This window comes from Physeter macrocephalus, chromosome 20 (assembly GCF_002837175.3).
Source record: "Physeter macrocephalus isolate SW-GA chromosome 20, ASM283717v5, whole genome shotgun sequence".
Taxonomy (NCBI): Eukaryota; Metazoa; Chordata; class Mammalia; order Artiodactyla; family Physeteridae; genus Physeter; species Physeter macrocephalus.
In genome coordinates, this window is record NC_041233.1 from 87429755 (window position 1) to 87447877 (window position 18123).

An 18123-nucleotide genomic window follows, 5' to 3' on the forward strand; every position below is an offset into this window, starting at 1 on the left:
GTATTAGTTTCAGGTGTACAGCAAAGTGATTCTGTTATATATATTTATATATATTATAAATAATTTGATATATATTAGATTATTTTCCATTATATCAATAGGTTATTGCAAGATAATGAATATAGTTCCCTGTGCTACACAGTAGATTCTTGTTGCTTATCTATTTTATGTATAGTTTATATCTGTTAATCCCATACTCCTAATTTATCCCTTCTGCCCTCCCTTTCCCCTTCGGTAACCATAACTTTGTTTTCTGTGATTGTGAATCTGTTTCTGTTTTGTATGTAGATTCATTGGTATTCGTTTTTAGACTCCACATATAAGTGATACCATAAAATATTTGTCTTTCCCTGTCTGACTTCACTTAGTATGATATTCTCTAGGTCCGTGCATGTTGCTGCAGATGACAATAGTTCATCCTTCTTCATGGCTGAGTAGTAAGATTCCATTGTATGTATATGGGTGTATATGTATATGTACCACATCTTCTGTTGATGTGCACTTGGGTTGCTTGCATGTCTGGGCTATTGTAAATAGTGCTGCTATGAACATTGAGGTTCATGCATCTTTTCAAAGAGTTTTTGTCTGTTCTAGATATAGCTCATTGAGAATTTAGAACAGGTGAAGAATAGGTAAGTAGTAGAGTAGTTGCAGGGAAGAGGATGCCATTAAGTACATTTATAGGGAGAACCTCATTCTTCCACCTTCCTTTGAAGAAGAAATTGTTCAAAATCCAAGATATTCAGGAAGACAGGCTGGCAGTTGTGGGTCATCTTTGAGACTCAGTTAATACATTTAGTGCCCACATTAGATGATGAAGTATACAACTGGGCCATTTCATTTTGAGGTTTTTTTAGTTCTGGTGGTAAAGAAGGAAAGCTATTTATCCTGCTGTCGTTCCTTCTCTGAGTAGTTTGAGGCAGCATGCAAAGGAAATAAGCAGAGTGGCCTAGGAAGCCTTTCTTTTCTATGCTCTTGGCTCTTGCTTCTTTTATTTGTAATGTCAGTCATTATTTGTTTCACTCAGTACTTTATTTTGGAATGGCTTATTTTTGTACTAATGATATAATTTCGGGTTGTTTGAGTTTGACTAATATTAGATATTATTTTTGTGTTACATATTGTAGACATTTAGAAATATTATATACCACATATATACCACATATACCAGTTCCATGGAAGCTTTTAGTGTGCTGAATGGCAGTTTTAAAAATAAGGTGTGGGATTGTAGAGGAGAAATTAATACACATTGTGAATCCCCAAGGGAGAAGAAAAAATTAATCACATGCCTTTTCCCACTTTACTTGAGCATGAAACACTTAAGTGTATACAGAACTAGTGTTTCATAATACACCTGGGAAAGGCTTTAGCTGAATGTTAGATGTTTTCACATAAATATGCTTCAAAAGCTGCTTCTAAAGTAGAACTTGAAAAAATATAGTCGTCACACGTTAACAAAGCAAACATTTTTGTACATTAATCTACTTTTTCTTTAATTTCAGATTAATCTTTTTAAAGCATAGCTATCTAAACTGATGGCAACTAAATTAATGAGGTTTTTTGTTTTTTTTAAAATTTCCTTCAGCCTCAGTACTTATTTATATGAGGGAAGATACCGTATTTTATTTGGATTATATTTTTTGTCATATCATCCAGTATTTTCACATATGCAGTTTTCAGTGTAGGATCAGATCTTAGCTTACCAAGGCGTGCTTACCAGTTTTGGACACAGTTCAGGATGCAGGGAAGCCTCTGTGTTGAGGATACATGGGGTGTATATTTTATAATAGAGAGCCATCGGGGGTCTTCTGAATTCAGACTAAAATACATATAAAAGCCACTGGGTTTTAGTTTAGGTTATGTTCCTTCTGTTACTTTATGAACTGATCTCATCACTTTGTTGCCTAGCTTCTCATAAAAGGGACATTATAAGGAAGAAATCCTGTTAAATTATGGCTAAAATAGCAAGACTGTTGAATAAGTATAAATGATATGACTATAACAGAGAACATGTGAATGAATAAATTGAAATTTTATTTCACCTTGAAAATAGACTTTTGAGTTGCAGGATTTAATGTGATATTTAACTAGAGAGGAAGCCAGAATTTCAGGGGTGGAAGGAAGGAGGTAGTGTAGTATGTCCTAACTTGGAAAAAACATATTATAATTTTATACTTAAAAAGATATACAAAATCTGCTTTTATAATACCTGCTATATGTCCGTCTTACTCAGCACTCTGTGTACCTAGTATACCTAGCACAGGGGCCTGATAGTATTCAATAAATGTTCATTTTCTGAAATTAATGAGTGGATGATCAAATAAAGGAAGAAAGAATATATAGTGTAACAAAATCTTCTTCACTTATTGGTATGTTCTCAATGTAGACTTTACTTTTTACTTGAGATTATGAAGGAGTAGAGAAGGTGAGAAGGTGAGATTTTCATGTCTGTCCCGTGGGTAACTTAAAAAGACTGCAAAGTATTAGTCTAATAGGAAGAGCACTGAATTGGGTGAATTGATTCTCACCCCTGCCTTCTTGCTGTTAATTAGTTGGATCCTGTTATTCAACTTAGTTTTATCTTTAGTTTTTGTTTTTCCTCTTTTTCATTTGATTAATGGGGATAACGATACATTCTTTACCTTTTTACCTGGGTAGTAATGAGAATCAAAAAAGAATAGTGATGAAAGTTTAAAGTCTTATAAAATATAAATCCCTCTTATTTGTGTAATTATTTTTTACAGGCTGCCTAAGTTGTATCTCTGTGAATTCTGTCTAAAATATATGAAAAGTAGAACTATTCTACAGCAGCACATGAAGAAATGTGGTTGGTTCCATCCTCCTGCTAATGAGATTTATAGAAAGAATAACATTTCTGTCTTTGAGGTAAAGTAGAAGATGTTTAGTAGTTGTCTTCCTACCCATTTCAAATACAGTGCCACCTGTACTTTAGTTGCACAACTTGATTTTTTTTTGGAAATGTTATTTTACTGTTGTTCGGTCACTATTGAGTCAGTAATTCAGCTGTGTGAGGGAGAAGCAGAATTAGGCCAATCCAAGTGGTACCAAGTTCACAACCTTGATCTCTGAATAAACTATTCTGTATTTCATTGAATCAAAGACATCAGTTGTAATATATCTTATTTTATGTACCACTGAGAAGGTAAAGGTACTGCTAATTATGATCAAACTCCATTTGATTATTAAATGTCAACAGATTTTACTTATGTTTAGATGTGTTAAGATTGTGTCTTAGAATCTATGAAATACGACCCTTAAATGAAAAGATTTCTACTGCTCTATTTAAAGGAATATTGTGTAGAGGTATGTGTAATAGCTGTATATTGAATAAATCTTAATATATTTCCTGACTGCATCATGGTTGTATGACTTATGCTACATCTGTGATTCTGTGTTGTTAGTAGTGGTTTTTAATTTCTTGATCTCAGTTCTGTGGTTTAATTGCCAAGTATTAATTGAGTGCCTGCCATGTGCTCAGTTCTGTTAATTACTATGATGAAAGAATTTCAGATTGTCAGGAACTATTCCATCCCTCACTTTCTTCATCTTCCCAAAGCCTTTATTTTAGTGAGGAATAGAGGAGCTCTTGACCTCGTGGGGAGGGAAAGGGTGTGGTGTACAATAAATTACTTAAATTGCTAAAGAAATTGCAGTCTTGAAATGTCAATGTCTTTGGGTCTGATGTAGGCAATCGTTGGCATTTTCATAAAAGAGCTGGCTCCAGCAATGCCAAGAATTACAGGGGTATTGGGAGCATATAGCCTAGTCCTCCTGATCTTGGCCAACCGGAGTCCAAGAAATACCTCACTTGCCAGGTTGCTGTCTAGGGAACCTGCTTGGTGCTTCTGACAATAGATAATAATCCCTTGAGTAGCTTTATTTGGGGGAAATCTCATCATGGCAGTCAGATTACATTGCTTCTAGCTGCTGGCACAGATTATAGTTTTACCTTGCTTTACTTATATGTATTTTAGAAGAGAGGTTGCATTTAGATCTTTTGTTGAATTAAATACTTTAAAAAATACATCAGATCAGCTTGCCATCTGAAGGATTCCTGTAGTCAATCTTGTTATAAAAGCAAAAAGTGCTGTTTTTAAAACTGGCCATCACCTCCTTGTCTAGACTTTTCATGCTTTGTTGAAGTGCAGTGTTTTATATATTTAGTTGTCTTTAAATAGCAGGCACTGTACTCTGCCGTTTCAAGGGACAGCTTCCAGGTCCATTTTGTTCTAATAGCTGCCAGCTCCTCTTAGGCTGGACTGTGGGTACTCACAGGTGCTTGTTTGTGATGTGTGTTATTCTAGAACTAAAGAGACACCCTGCTGACCATTTTGTCTATTTTTTTCCTCTAGGTTGATGGGAATGTGAGTACCATTTATTGTCAGAACCTGTGTCTCTTGGCAAAATTGTTTCTTGACCACAAAACACTCTATTATGACGTGGAGCCATTTCTTTTTTATGTACTAACCCAGAATGATGTCAAGGGCTGCCACCTTGTTGGCTATTTTTCTAAAGTAAGTATATCAGCTTAAATTTTTTTAAAAATTTGTATGGAAATCTGAAACAATCTTTGCTGGTTCTCACTAGGAGACACTACAGGATGCAGAACCTCTGGGTGCCATTTAGTTTTCTGGAAAGGGAAACAGAAGGAACATTGAGAAACTTACCTGGTACCAGCAGGTGCCTAGTAATGTTCAACAGACTGTACTCTGCTGGGAACATAAACTGCTGCTTACCCAGAGGGAAAGCTTTACTATGACTTCTTCTCCCATGGTGATGATAGATGGAACTCGTGAAATAAACAGTCATTACCTCTCTGAGTTCTTTCTCATTTTAAATCTCTTCCTAATTTGCATTTTAGGCATAGAAGTAAGAATTTTTAGGAAGCCATTTTTATTAAAGGGTATTTTCTCTCCAATTTTTTCATTCTCTTGGGGAGAAAAAAGAGTTTCTTTTGTAGTCAAACAATGTGAAAGATGTACTTTCATTTAAGCAAGCCCATGGTAACATCTAAGTGTATAAAGATAGTTAAGTGAAAAGTCCTAGTTCTGTTATTACGCTGTTTCAATAGTTAAATATAATTTAAAATATATCACTTGATTTATAAAAGTGTATTTATACCCACCCTATGTAGCACCAAAAAGGGAAATAAAAGAAACTTTAGTGATGAATCGTCCCACTTCTAGGGTGCCACACTGACACACCATTTGTAGCTTTGCAGATCCGTTGGGGCTCCGATTCCTCTGCTCACCTCAGGCATTGATATACTGTTTTTGAGTTGCACATGGTGTTGGGTGGCGTCATTTCATTTTATATTTTTATTCTCCTGGTATGGTTGCTTTGTGGGTAATGGCAGTGACTTAACCGTGTCCTTTCTCCTCCCAGAGGGGTGTTTTTTTTCTTGACGTGCATTGCTACTCCCAGAGGACCAGGGCTGTGGTTTTGACTATTAGTCTTTGTTTCTTAAAAATTAGCATCAGTGTTTAGTCTTACCAGCCAAAAACTTGGCTTTTGTTTTCTCCACCAGGAAAAGCACTGCCAACAGAAGTACAACGTTTCCTGTATAATGATTCTTCCCCAGTACCAACGCAAGGGCTATGGCAGGTTTCTCATCGATTTCAGTAAGGATTATAGTAACATAATTGCTCATTGTCTCTTCCTGTGGACTCTGTGTGTGTGTGTGTGTGTGTGTGTGTGTGTGTGTGTGTATTTTTAAAGATTTGCAGATGATTTCTTGGTTGCTTGTATCTTTTGTCATACTGCTGAGTGGAACTTTAAAGCCTAATGCCATGAACATTTTTTTCTTTTGGTTGCATGTGAATATTTCAAAAATAGCTAATATTGGATATGAGCTTCTGTGTGATCTATAGCAAATAGTTTTAATTTGCAGCTATTAATTTACAACAGAACTTAGTTCTGTTTTATGCAGTTAATTCTATCTCACAACAATATTAAAAACACTGTAGAACTACTTAAATTAGTACTAATAAAGAAGTGCAGCACCTGCCCTCTTTTTATTACCCAGTTATCTGAGAAAATGTGTGTGTGCATCGTTTTTTTAGTTACAGGCTCTACCTAGTGGTTAAAAATATGCTATACACCTTTAAAAATTTTAGAAGTAAATGATACAGTAAAAAATTTAATTTGAGTTAAAATTGAAAGCTAACAGTTCTAAAAAAAGGCTATTGCGGAACTTGCAATTTGTTGTTGTTGTTTTTTTAAAATAAATATATTTATTTATTTTTGGCTGTGTTGGGTCTTCGTTGGTGCGTGCAGGCTTTCTCCTAGTTGCGGTGAGCGGGGGCTACCCTTTGTTGTGGTGCGCAGGCTTCTCATTGCGGGTGGCTTTTCTTGTTGCGGGGCATGGGCTCTAGGCGCGTGGGCTTCAGTAGTTGTGGCACACGGGCTCAGTAGTTGTGGCTCACGGGCTCTAGAGCGCAGGCTCAGTAGTTGTGGCGCATGGGCTTAGTTGCTGTACGGCATGCGGGATCTTCCTGGACCAGGGCTCAAACCTGTGTCCCCTGCATTGGCAGGCGGATTCTTAACCACTGTGCCACCAGGGAAGCCCTGCATTTTGTTTTATACATTGATAATCTTGCTTAGAAAATAAATGTATGTTTGAGGTAAATTTTATATTGATTATAAAATAGTGGTATTTAAGGGCATATTTTCCCTCAGATAATTGCTAAAAATAATATTTAAAGGAATACATTCAGAAGTAATGGTTAAACTAAGGATTTTTTTTATTTTTTTTTATTTTTTTGCGGTACGCGGGCCTCTCACTGCTGTGGCCTCTCCCGTTGCGGAGCACAGGCTCCGGACGCGCAGGCTCAGTGGCCATGGCTCACGGGCCCAGCCGCTCCGCGGCACATGGGATCTTCCCGGACCGGGGCACGAACCCGTGTCCCCTGCATCGGCAGGCGGACTCTCAACCACTGCGCCACCAGGGAAGCCCTAAACTAAGGATTTTGATACAGGAAATTCTTCTAAATACCAGATGATTACATCACTAGTATTAATTCTCATGCAGACCAATGAAGCTTATTCTTCTTGGTCTTAGACTGTACTCCTGACTATATTTTATTGGAAATATGTGCCATTGGTTATTTTTTACATTTTCTTGGTGGTTTTTTTTCCGATTAATAGTAGAGGGTAAAACTCAGATAATTTCCTTTAATATCAGTATATTGTTTTGAAATAGGACTCATGATTGGACATGTATGCCATTAAGTAGCAAAGTTAGGGGAAAATATTTTATTATGCATTTATTAGTCATTTTTTTGAGATATACAAATAATTGTATGATTACAGTATTTGGTTTTTTTAAAACATTATTTTAATGTAATGTATTTTCCCACATTACCATTCTTAGACTGATTTCCCTTAGAATTTATGCCTTTCTTTTCCTGTTCTTGAGACTCATGCACTGGACAAGGGAATAAAGTAATACCGCCATGCACAGTGACACTCGCACAGTGACATTCTTGCTCACCAGGAATTAGGGTGATAGATAATTGTGAGGGAGAGCTTTGGTTGAAGTGAGAAATCGTCATCTAAATCACTCGCAGAAGAACTGCAATCTTCATAGATAGGGTTATGTAAAAACTAAAGGCATTCTTTTGTATTGTGCAATTCGTGTAGATCTGTTGCCATCTAGCGGTCGAAATAAAACATGCAAGGGTGGTTTCCCCTCCTTGTACATTGAATAAAAAGTATTCTTGCCTATTCATGTGAAGTCCTGATTTTTAACAGTTTGAATATTCTAACAGTGTGATTTATATTAACTATAGACAAAGTAATACTAACTTAATGTTTGGTGTATACAAATTGTGTTAATCTTCCTGCAAATTTGTTTTCAAGTGAGTTTGTAATTTTGTTCTTTTTCTTGAAGGAATTTACCTTTGAAATTATAGCCTATGATACTTGGATTGATTGTGGAAGAGGGGCTTGTTATTTTTGTAAACTGCCCTCTTTTAGGCTCTCTGACATATTTGTGATTTGGGGGTTTCTTTAGGTTATTTGTTATCAAAGCGTGAAGGCCAAGCAGGGTCTCCAGAGAAACCGTTATCCGATCTAGGTCGTCTTTCCTACATGGCTTATTGGAAAAGTGTAATATTGGAGTGCCTTTATCACCAAAACGACAAGCAAATCAGCATTAAGAAGTTAAGTAAGTTGACTGGAATCTGCCCTCAAGACATTACTTCCACACTCCACCACCTGCGAATGCTGGACTTCCGGAGTGACCAGTGAGTATCACATCCCTTTGTATAACCTTTGAAAGATAATTAGGTAGAAGGTTTTGGATCGGACAGCCAAATTATCAATTAAAGGACATAAACTAATACAAATGGTGTACTTGGTGATACTGAGACATCATTTTCCTTTCTATATTTTATACTATTGACCGTATTTTTTTTTTAAACTTTTTTTCTGGTCTTCCTTCTAACTTTTGGACCTAAGCTACTGAATCTTTTATTTTATTTATTGGGAGCTCCTTCACAATACAAGAAGTAACAACTGTAGAAATAGTTGTCAAATAAAATACACCCTTGATTAATTTCCATACAAATGGGACAAAAGAAATACAGGTCAAAGGAAAGACAGCTTACCCTTTTCTAGTGTGGTTGAGAAAAGGTCACAAAGAAAGGAGGCATTTGGGCTAGAAAGACGGAGAGTAAAAGATAGAGTACAGGAGAGTAGCAGAAGTTTCAGAGGTGGGAAGTGTGAGAATGGGAAGTGGCTGAAACAACCTCATCCCTCGCTGTAGTTGAGTGTGAAGTCTTTGTCCAGTTCATATTCTGAGCCATCTCAGTGCTGGTGTCTTCCCAGGCAGGCTTTTTGTGAAGCATTTATCTCCAGGGCTTTCTGAGGGTGTAGCTCCATATTCATTGTTTGGTACTCCTTGTGCATCGTTGATTGCTATAAACTTTTCTCTGGTTTCAGATTTGTGATTATCCGCCGGGAAAAACTTATCCAAGATCACATGGCAAAGCTTCAGCTGAATCTGCGGCCCGTGGATGTAGATCCAGAGTGTTTGCGCTGGACTCCTGTCATAGTCTCCAATTCTGTCGTCTCGGAGGAGGAGGAGGAGGAGGAGGAGGAGGAAGAGGAGGAGGAAGAGGAGGAAGAGGAGGAGGAAGGAGAACAGGAAGAGCCTCAGAGCCAGGAAGGAGAATTAGAGCCGAGTGTAAGGGCACGAATGGTCCCTGTTGTTGATGATAGAAGAGCATATTTTGGTTTTCATGAGTGCTTGTGATGTACCTATAATGATATCTTAAACCAACACCATAAATTCACATTAGAATTTCTGAATTTATTTCCGTGTTAGAAATTTCAGGAAGATTGGGTTTTGTTTACTTCTTTCTATATTTTTAAGCCTTGTATCATTAGGAAACCTTCAAATTTGTTATAATATGTTACTTATGAGTAAATATTTCTTATCACAGTGCCAATAAGCAGCTAAATTTGAAGCTATATAGGAATTGAGGAATCTGAATTGAATCTAAATCTGACCATTGTTTAAAATAAAATGAAGATACATTTTCCTTAAAACATTAAGGAAATAAACAGATGCATGTTTTCTAATAGAGCACCAAACAGTTCAGTGTCTCTAGCCATTAAAGGGTTAATGAGGGACTGTACTACATTACATCATTTTCAATATTTTTCTTCATGTGATGTGTACTTGTCTCTGTTCTTCTTTTTTAAAGCAGTGCTTTTCATCCTTTAAAAATCTGTGTCCTTGGGGCTTCCCTGGTGGCGCAGTGGTTGCACGTCCGCCTGCTGATGCAGGGGAACCGGGTTCGTGCCCCGGTCCGGGAGGATCCCACGTGCCGCGGAGCGGCTGGGCCCGTGAGCCATGGCCGCTGGGCCTGCGCGTCCGGAGCCTGTGCTCCGCAACGGGAGAGGCCACAGCAGGGGGAGGCCCGCATACCACAAAAAAAAAAAAAAAAAAAAAATCTGTGTCCTCCTTTGATAAACATAAAGTTTCATGCCCCTGGTTAGTGTAATTTTCAAAATAAAATAAAATATTCAGAATAAAATAAGTCAAAATAATTACAGACATTTTCTTTCATTTTTTGAGCATCCTCTTTCTCTTGCCGATGCCCCAGAGTCTGTCTCCTCTGTTTATAAATTTCTGTTTCTGAGAAATTTCATAAACTATCTCATTTAACATTTACTAGATTATAAGAATAATAATATTCACTTTGTTTATTGAATATGGTATTGTATAGCAGTTAACAGCACTGACTCTTGGGTCAGACTGTCTGGGTTTATATCCCAGCTTCTTCATTTGCCATTGCATGACCTGGGGCAAGTTACTTATATTTTTTGTGCCTCAATTACGTCATTTGTAAAATGGGGATATAATGATAATAATACTTCATGTAATTGGTGTGACTTATACCCATATAGCATTTAAAACAGTGCCTAACACATAAGAGATATTTATGTTAGCCATTAAATAATTAATAACTTTGTCTTTAAAGCTCTGTTTTCTTTTTTTATCTCAGTATTTAAAAGGTCAGAATAGGAGATATAACCAAATAAGACTGAAAATTAACCAGCATGGTTTTATTTTCTAAAATCAGGTGGGGAAGTCTGCATCTCGTGAGAGCAAAGAACAAGATTCTTATTCTTCAGTAGAAAGTGAAAAGAAACCAGAAGTTCCAGCACCAGCCAGTTCTACGCGTTTGAACAAACAGGTCCTTCCCCGTGACAGTCTTCCTGCCAATAATCAGCCGTCTCGGAGAGGCCGCTGGAGGAGGAAGAACAGAAAAGCCCAGGAGTGCTTTGGTGACGAGGATTCGAAACTGCTTTTGGAGGAAACATCAGCTCCTCCGGAGCAGTATGGAGACTGTGAGGAAAAATCAGAAACCTGCCAAGAACAGTACACGGAAAGCCAGGAGCAGTCGGCAGCCTCGCAGGAGCAGCCGAGCCAGGACGGGAAGCCAGACGGTCCCAAAAGAAGACCGAGTGAGGGGCTTGAGCTCTGGCGAGGACCGCTCAAGAAAAGCCCCGAGCCTCTGAAGTGTGGGCTGCCAGAAAGCCACGACAGGCTGCCCCGTCGCTACAGTGAAGGTCGCTACAGCGATGGGGACAGGGCCCTCCTGCGGGGCTGCAGCGAGAGCAGTGAGGAGGAGGGGGAGCCCGAGAGCCCGCGGTCCAGCTCGCCCCCGGTCCTCACCAAGCCCACGCTGAAGCGGAAGGTGGGGCCCGTCTCTGTGCTGACCTGGAGTTAATCCATAGTGTGTTAGCCTTTCAGCTTCAAGCCTCAGTATGTTGTAGCGTATGATGTTCCCAGTGAACATTTGAAATGTGCACATGACTTCTTTGGTTCATGGGAGTTCACTTAGAAGTCATAAACTTATTTAAGGGCTGACAGACTGTTTTCAGCTTGCTGGTTTGATTTCAAAGTATGACTTTTCAGGGATTTTTAAAAAAACGTACAGGGACTTCCCTGGTGGTCCAGTGGTGAAGACGCTGCACTTGCACCGCAGGGGGCACGGGTTTGATCCGTGGTTGGGGAAATAAGATCCCATATGCCACGTAGTGTGGCCAAACACAAACAAAACGTACAGATTAGAAATGTTTCTATTAGAAAAGGAGAGGAAACCCCACTAAACAGTTCGATGGAAAGTGGGCGTAACGGTGCCCTGTGTTGCGATGCTCGGAGTGAAGCCATTCTTCTCACCCCAGGTGGTACTGTCTCCCCTGTCCTCTGTCCTCTCTTCTCGCTCTCCTCTCTAACCCTCCAGTGGTTTGACTTAACTTTGTTTTTAAAAATATTTTGTAAACTATATTTCATCATCTTGCAAAGGTTGAATGATAGCCAGATCGTTAGTAAACGCTATGTGATGATAATGAATTCTGTTAATCTGTATACCAGAAATCTCACAGGCTATGGAGTAAACTTTAAACATTGCTGCAGACCAGCCAGACTGAAGTGTGTCAGCTCCCTGGATGAGCCATTCTGTGCTAGTAAGGTGACAGCTTTCATCAGAGCAATAAAATCATTCTTTTCCTTAGCAGAAGCTTAAAAAAAAAGAAGATAGGGCTGTTTATTAAAGAATGAGCTTTCCATTTTAGAACAGTTTTAGATTTACAAATTTATTGCAAAGAAAGTACAGACTTCCTATATTCCCCACACGCAGTTTCCCCTATTATTAACCTTTTACCTTGGTATGGTACATTTGTCACAAATAGTGAACCAGTACTGATGCATTTTTAGCTAGAGTCCATACTTCATTCATCTTCCCTCTGTTTTCCCTAATGTCCTTTCCTGCCCCATCACACCACCTTACGTTTAGTTGTCATGTCTCTTTAGGCTCCCTTCTTGTTGGTGACAGTTTCTCAGACTACTTGTTTTTGAAGGCCTTGCCAGGTTTGAGGAGTACTGGCTAGATTTTGTAGAATGCCCCTTATGATAGTAAAATGGGGTGATGTGTTTTGGGGAAGAAGGCCCCAGAGGTAAAGTGCCATTCTCATCACATCATATAAGGGTATCTGCCGTCAGTCCGTACCGATTACCAAATACAAGGGTATTTGCTGTCAGTGTGACTTCTCACTGTTCACGTTCACGTTCACCCCGGTCGCCTGGCTCCAGGTATCAGGTTTGTCAGGTTTTGTCAGGAGTAAAGTCACTCCTTTTTTCAAACTCTTTTCCATACTGTCTCCTTTGGAAGGAAGTTACTGCCTACAGCCTGCACTTAAGGTACAGGGAGCTATGCTCTACTGCCTAAGAGCAGAGTATCGCGTTAATTACTTGGAATTCTGCTTGGGAGATTTATCCATTTTTCCCCGTCGATTTCTTGATTCAAGCATTTATTTATATCAGTATGGACTCATAGATATTTACTTTATACTTCAAGTTATAATCCAGTTCTACCACTTTACTAATTTGTTGCTCAAATTGTTCCAGCCTTGGCCATGAGGAACTCTTTCAGTTTTGCTCCTGTGTCTCTTCAACATACATACCCTGAACATTGTGAAGTTCTTTTGGTTTGTTTTGTTTTGAGCACTTCGTTACGTTCTGGTTCTACAAAAGGTTCCAGGTTCATCTTGTGTATTTCATACCCCAGTCCTAGGATCAGCCATTTCTCCCCAGAGCAAGTCCATGTTTAACCTAGTTTGAAAATTGTGTTCTCAACTAGAAAACTAGTAAATTTGAAGTGGAGAAAAAATGATTAACCTGCTGTTCGTTATGTGACCATGAAGAATATATCTTTGCCGTCCTAGGCTTATTATTGCCTTTTCATAAAATAAAATTGTGCCATTTCCCTGTGTAAAAAGAGAATATTATAACAGGCAGTGAGATTATGTACAGGATACTTTTGAAGTTTTTGAAGAGATTCACTTGACTAGGAGTCAGAAGCTGTTTTACAGCCATTTCTGTACTGACTGGATATGACCTTTAAGCAAGTCCTGTAACTTCTCTGGCCTCTCTAGAATGAGGGGATTGAATTAGATCACTTTTGGTGATACAGTATTATTTTGTGATCTCTTTCATCTGATTCAAGGTGTTAGATCAACCCTAGTACAAAATTGTGCCTAATGTACCAGGTCCCAATAACAGAGTTATTTTACTTCTGAATGCTCATGGACACCAAGGAGACCTGTACCGATTCCCAGGCTCCACTGTAACTCTTTGTGGATAGCCTATGAAAATGGTGTACAGCCTTCCTGATGGTTTTGCTGACCTGCACAGTGGAGCTGTGAGACGAAGAGTGTTTTATTTCTTTTTTTCTTTTGAGGAAAAGAGCCACTGTGTCATTTCTGAAATAGGCAGCTTCCCTAGGGTGCTAAATTTAACTGAACTGTTAATAAGGGAATGCTAATATCTCCTCTCTAGGCATGCCTGTCTATTCTTTTACAAAGCTGTATTCAGTGATAACTTTGTATCTGTGACACTTTATGTATGTATAGTATCTTACTATAGTATTTTTTTTTCTTTTACTATAGTATTTTGAAATAATATTCAAAATGTCTTTTGGCAAACGGCCTACTCATTTTGTATGTGCTAATTCTAGCAGGTTTAAAAACTATTAATCATGTTACTAATGGAAATGATAGCATTCATTACTGTAAATAAAATGCTCCTTTCTCTTTTAAATAGAAACCAATTCTTCACCGAAGAAGGCGAGTCCGAAAGCGCAAACACCACAATAGCAGTGTGGTTACAGAAACCATTTCTGAGACCACAGAGGTCTTAGATGAGCCTTTTGAAGACTCTGACTCCGAGAGGCCGATGCCAAGATTAGAACCCACGTTTGAGATTGACCAGGAGGAAGAGGAAGAGGATGAGAATGAGCTCTTCTCTCAAGGGTACTTCCGTCACTTGTCCTCACAGGACGTTCTCAGGTGTCGACCCGCTTCTAAGAGGAAGTCTAAAGATGGAGACGAAGACGAAGATTCAGACGATGCCGATGGTATGTTTCACAGAGCTGTTGCTTACTGTGGTTTTCTTGTTGTGAAAGATTCAGCAGTGATAGTGGCGCAGACCTCCAACAGAGAGGGCTGAAAGGCAGACACTGCCCACTGGGCAAGTGCAGAATGACTTGCAGCCTCTGAAGAGTCGTATCAAGTGTACTCATCCTCATTTTCTCACTTAGTTTTCTGTCCTTTTATAAAAGTGCTTTTTCGTAGTTCCCCCTTCAACTCAAGACCTATTTCTTGCTGTTAGGAAATTGTTCTTTTTGCCTACTCCTTTCTCGGCCATTATCTGAATCTTTAGTCAATGGGTAGATTAGACTTAGCATCAGGAAGATATTTAATTAATAACCCTTTACTGGAATGTGCAATCTATAGACCTGGCCTGTTTTGCTAATCGTGTATGCTGAGTGCTTAAAATAGGCACTCAGTAAATATTGTTAAATGAGTAAGTGCTTCAAGTGGTTATCAAATAAGGTCAGATTCATGTAAATTGGATTTGGCTTCAGATCTGTTCCTGAATCATATCTCTAATATGTCTTACTCAACAAGTAGTTAAATTTCTAATAAAAATGGTAACAGTACCTCAAAATAAGTTAAATTGTATGGCATAGCTAAAAATCTACTGATTAGACTTATTGTCATTTCCTTTTTAGAGATGAAAAAAATGGGCTTATATATGACTTGGGTCCCAAACTAGTTGTTCACGGCTAGCCTAAAGTTTCGGCCCGTGTGTCGTGCTGCTTCCGTCTGCAGGGCTTGCCTTGCTGGGGTCAGATTGAGCTGCTTTGCTTTGCTGGGCGAATTTGTAGGAATCTTGTTGTCCACGCTTGGTACATAAACCTATAGCTTTTATGTACTAACCAATTGGGCTTTTATTCTCCTTTTAAAAATAAATTCACTCAATTTCAAATCTAGTAGACAACTTGCATTTTCTTCAGTCTTGTACTTTTGTATAATAAATCCTTTTAATATAGTAATAAGATGACTGAGTTCTTTGCTTTATCGTGCATGATTTTCCAGAATTTTATTATGTTATATTTTGAGATGTATAACTAGGAGGCTAAAAATTTATTTTGTAAAACGTGGCACTTTAGTAAAATTCTATCTTGGATCATCATAGATTAAAATAGTAAATTTTTCTCTAATGTAGACATTTCCTTTGTTTATTTTCAAGTTGTTACTGCTAACTGTACCTTTTCAGTCCCACCAGTGCCCCTCCCCCTCAATCCTATTAAAAAATAGGATTTGCTGGTCTTCTCTTTAAAAATTAATGGGAAATGTGGATGTACTTAATACCACACCAAACTGTACACCTAAAAATGTTAAATTTTATGCTGTGCATATTTATAGTTTTTAGAAATAGAAAAAATCAATGGGGAGAAAATAATGCTAATAATCAAATTTATTCTAATAAACCGTTGTCATTGGTACATTAACTTTTGCTTCAGGTCAGTATTTGTCCAGGACTACATGCCTTGCAGCTCTTCCTATACAAACACAACATGGGCTGGGAACTGTTGGTGTAGGGTTGCTCAAACATGGCCTGGAGTAATTGGGTTGATATTACCTGCAGTAATGATTTTGTAGAAACTAAGAAAACCAGAGCAATAATATAAATTGCAAACAGGGGTGGGGGGAAAGAAGGAGAAATGAGCTGATGTGTAATTTACACAATAAAGACAGCTTGTCTAAAGTAGCTGTAGGAACTACTTAGTATTTGCATCCTTATAAAGCTTATTTCCATTTTAAAGATGGTGAAACTGAATATTAAGAGTAACTCTCCAAAGCCATGCAGTTGGTGATGATAAACTTGAACCTAGTGGGTGGACCAGGATCCTCTCGTTGTTCTGCCAGTTCACTGTGTGACTTTAGAGGATATCATGGAATGGGTGTCTCCTTTAGATTCTTAACTTGAAAATGAAGGTAGTCAGGAGTTCAGGATGATTATTAAAATCATTTCTGTTGTACGTGTGGTCTCAGAAAGAGGCACTAAAAAATACAAGATCCTGTAATCTGTTTTTATTTTTTATCCCTCCTGTGCAGACACTCCTATCCTAAAGCCAGTATCTCTTTTGAGAAAATGTGATGTGAAGGATTCTCCACTTGAGCCAGATACGTCCACGCCCATGAAAAAGAAGAAGGGATGGCCCAAGGGCAAGAGCCGCAAACCAGTCCACTGGAAGAAAAGACCTGGGCGCAAGCCAGGACTTAAGCTGAATCGGGAGCTGGTGGCCGTTTCTACTCGAGAATGCGTTGTTGAGCCCGTAGTCCCCCTTCCTGAGCCTGGACGTGAACCCCAGGTTCAAGAGAACCAGGAAGCTGTTGGACCACGAGAAGACTTGCCTTTAAGGGAGGAAAGGAAGGAAGGGGAGGAGCTGCCCCTGGAAGCGGAGGAGGGGGAGGAGGAGGAGGAGGACACCACCAGCAGTGACGTCAGGGCGGCCTCTCCGGCGGACAGTTGCAGCCCCGAGACCGGAGCCAAGGAGCCCGAGGTGGGCGAGGAGGGGGAGGAAGAGGAGGAGGAGCCCCGCGTCCCTGCGGGGCAGCAGCCGTCGGAGGAGGGGCCACAGGAGCTGGCGCAGCGTGCACGTGAAGAGGAGGAGGAGGAGGAGGAGGAGGAGGAGGACGCCGCTGCGGAGACCCACCAGAGCGAAGACCATGACGCGGATGATGAGGACGACGGCCACCTGGAGTCCACAGAGAAGAAGGGGCCGGAGGAGCAGCCGGCTGGCGGTGACGTCAAGGAGGAGCACGGTGGCCAGGAGTCTTTTTTAGATCCTGATGTGCACAGCAGTCGGGAGCACGCAAAGGACAAGGAGGAGACAGAGCCGGATTCCGAAGAGGAGCAGACTTCCCACGAAGCGTCCGTGGTGTCGGAGCACATGCCGGGCTCTGAGGACGACCACGAGGAGGACTCCCACTCTAAAGAAGAGCTGCTGCAGCTGAAAGAGGAGGCCGAGATCCCTCACAGCGATCTGGATCTGGAAACCGTGCAGGCCGTGCAGTCCTTGACTCAGGAGGAGAGCAGCGAGCATGAGGGCGCCTACCAGGACTGCGAGGAAACCCTGGCGGCCTGTCAGACCCTGCAGAGCTACACCCAGGCCGACGAGGACCCGCAGCTGCCCCTGGTGGAGGACTGCCACGCCTCTGAGCACAACAGCCCGCTGTCTTCTGTCCAGTCCCACCCCAGCCAGTCGGTGCGCTCGGTCGGCAGTCCCAGCGTGCCTGCCCTCGAAGGGGGCTACACCCAGATCAGCCCGGAGCAAGGATCCCTGTCCGCGCCGTCTATGCAGAACATGGAGACCAGCCCCATGATGGATGTGCCTTCCGTATCGGACCACTCCCAGCAGGTGGTGGACAGCGGCTTCAGCGACCTGGGCAGCATCGAGAGCACCACGGAGAACTACGAGAACCCCAGCAGTTACGACTCCACAATGGGCGGCAGCATCTGCGGGAACAGCTCCTCCCAGAGCAGCTGCTCCTACGGCGGCCTGTCGTCCTCCAGCAGCCTCACCCAGAACAGCTGCGTGGTCACCCAGCAGATGGCCGGCGTGGGCGGCAGCTGCAGCCTGATGCCGCAGAGTAGCGTCCCGCCCGCCGCCGCCACCTGCAGCATCAAGTCCCCTCAGAGCTGTGCGGTGGAGCGGCCTCCCAGCACCCAGCAGCCGC

At 40.6% G+C, this 18123-nt stretch overlaps 1 protein-coding gene across 1 annotated transcript in view; it reads left to right on the top strand.

The window, feature by feature from the left end:
• Nucleotides 1-18123, top strand: part of KAT6A (lysine acetyltransferase 6A) — a 110808-nt gene that overhangs the window by 90636 nt on the left and 2049 nt on the right. The window contains exons 10-17 of the mRNA XM_055080816.1: nucleotides 2745-2886; nucleotides 4374-4535; nucleotides 5549-5642; nucleotides 8036-8267; nucleotides 8965-9208; nucleotides 10614-11231; nucleotides 14138-14450; nucleotides 16498-18121. Coding sequence (XP_054936791.1) covers nucleotides 2745-2886; nucleotides 4374-4535; nucleotides 5549-5642; nucleotides 8036-8267; nucleotides 8965-9208; nucleotides 10614-11231; nucleotides 14138-14450; nucleotides 16498-18121 — 3429 coding nt within the window. The remainder of the gene's footprint in view (nucleotides 1-2744; nucleotides 2887-4373; nucleotides 4536-5548; nucleotides 5643-8035; nucleotides 8268-8964; nucleotides 9209-10613; nucleotides 11232-14137; nucleotides 14451-16497; nucleotides 18122-18123) is intronic.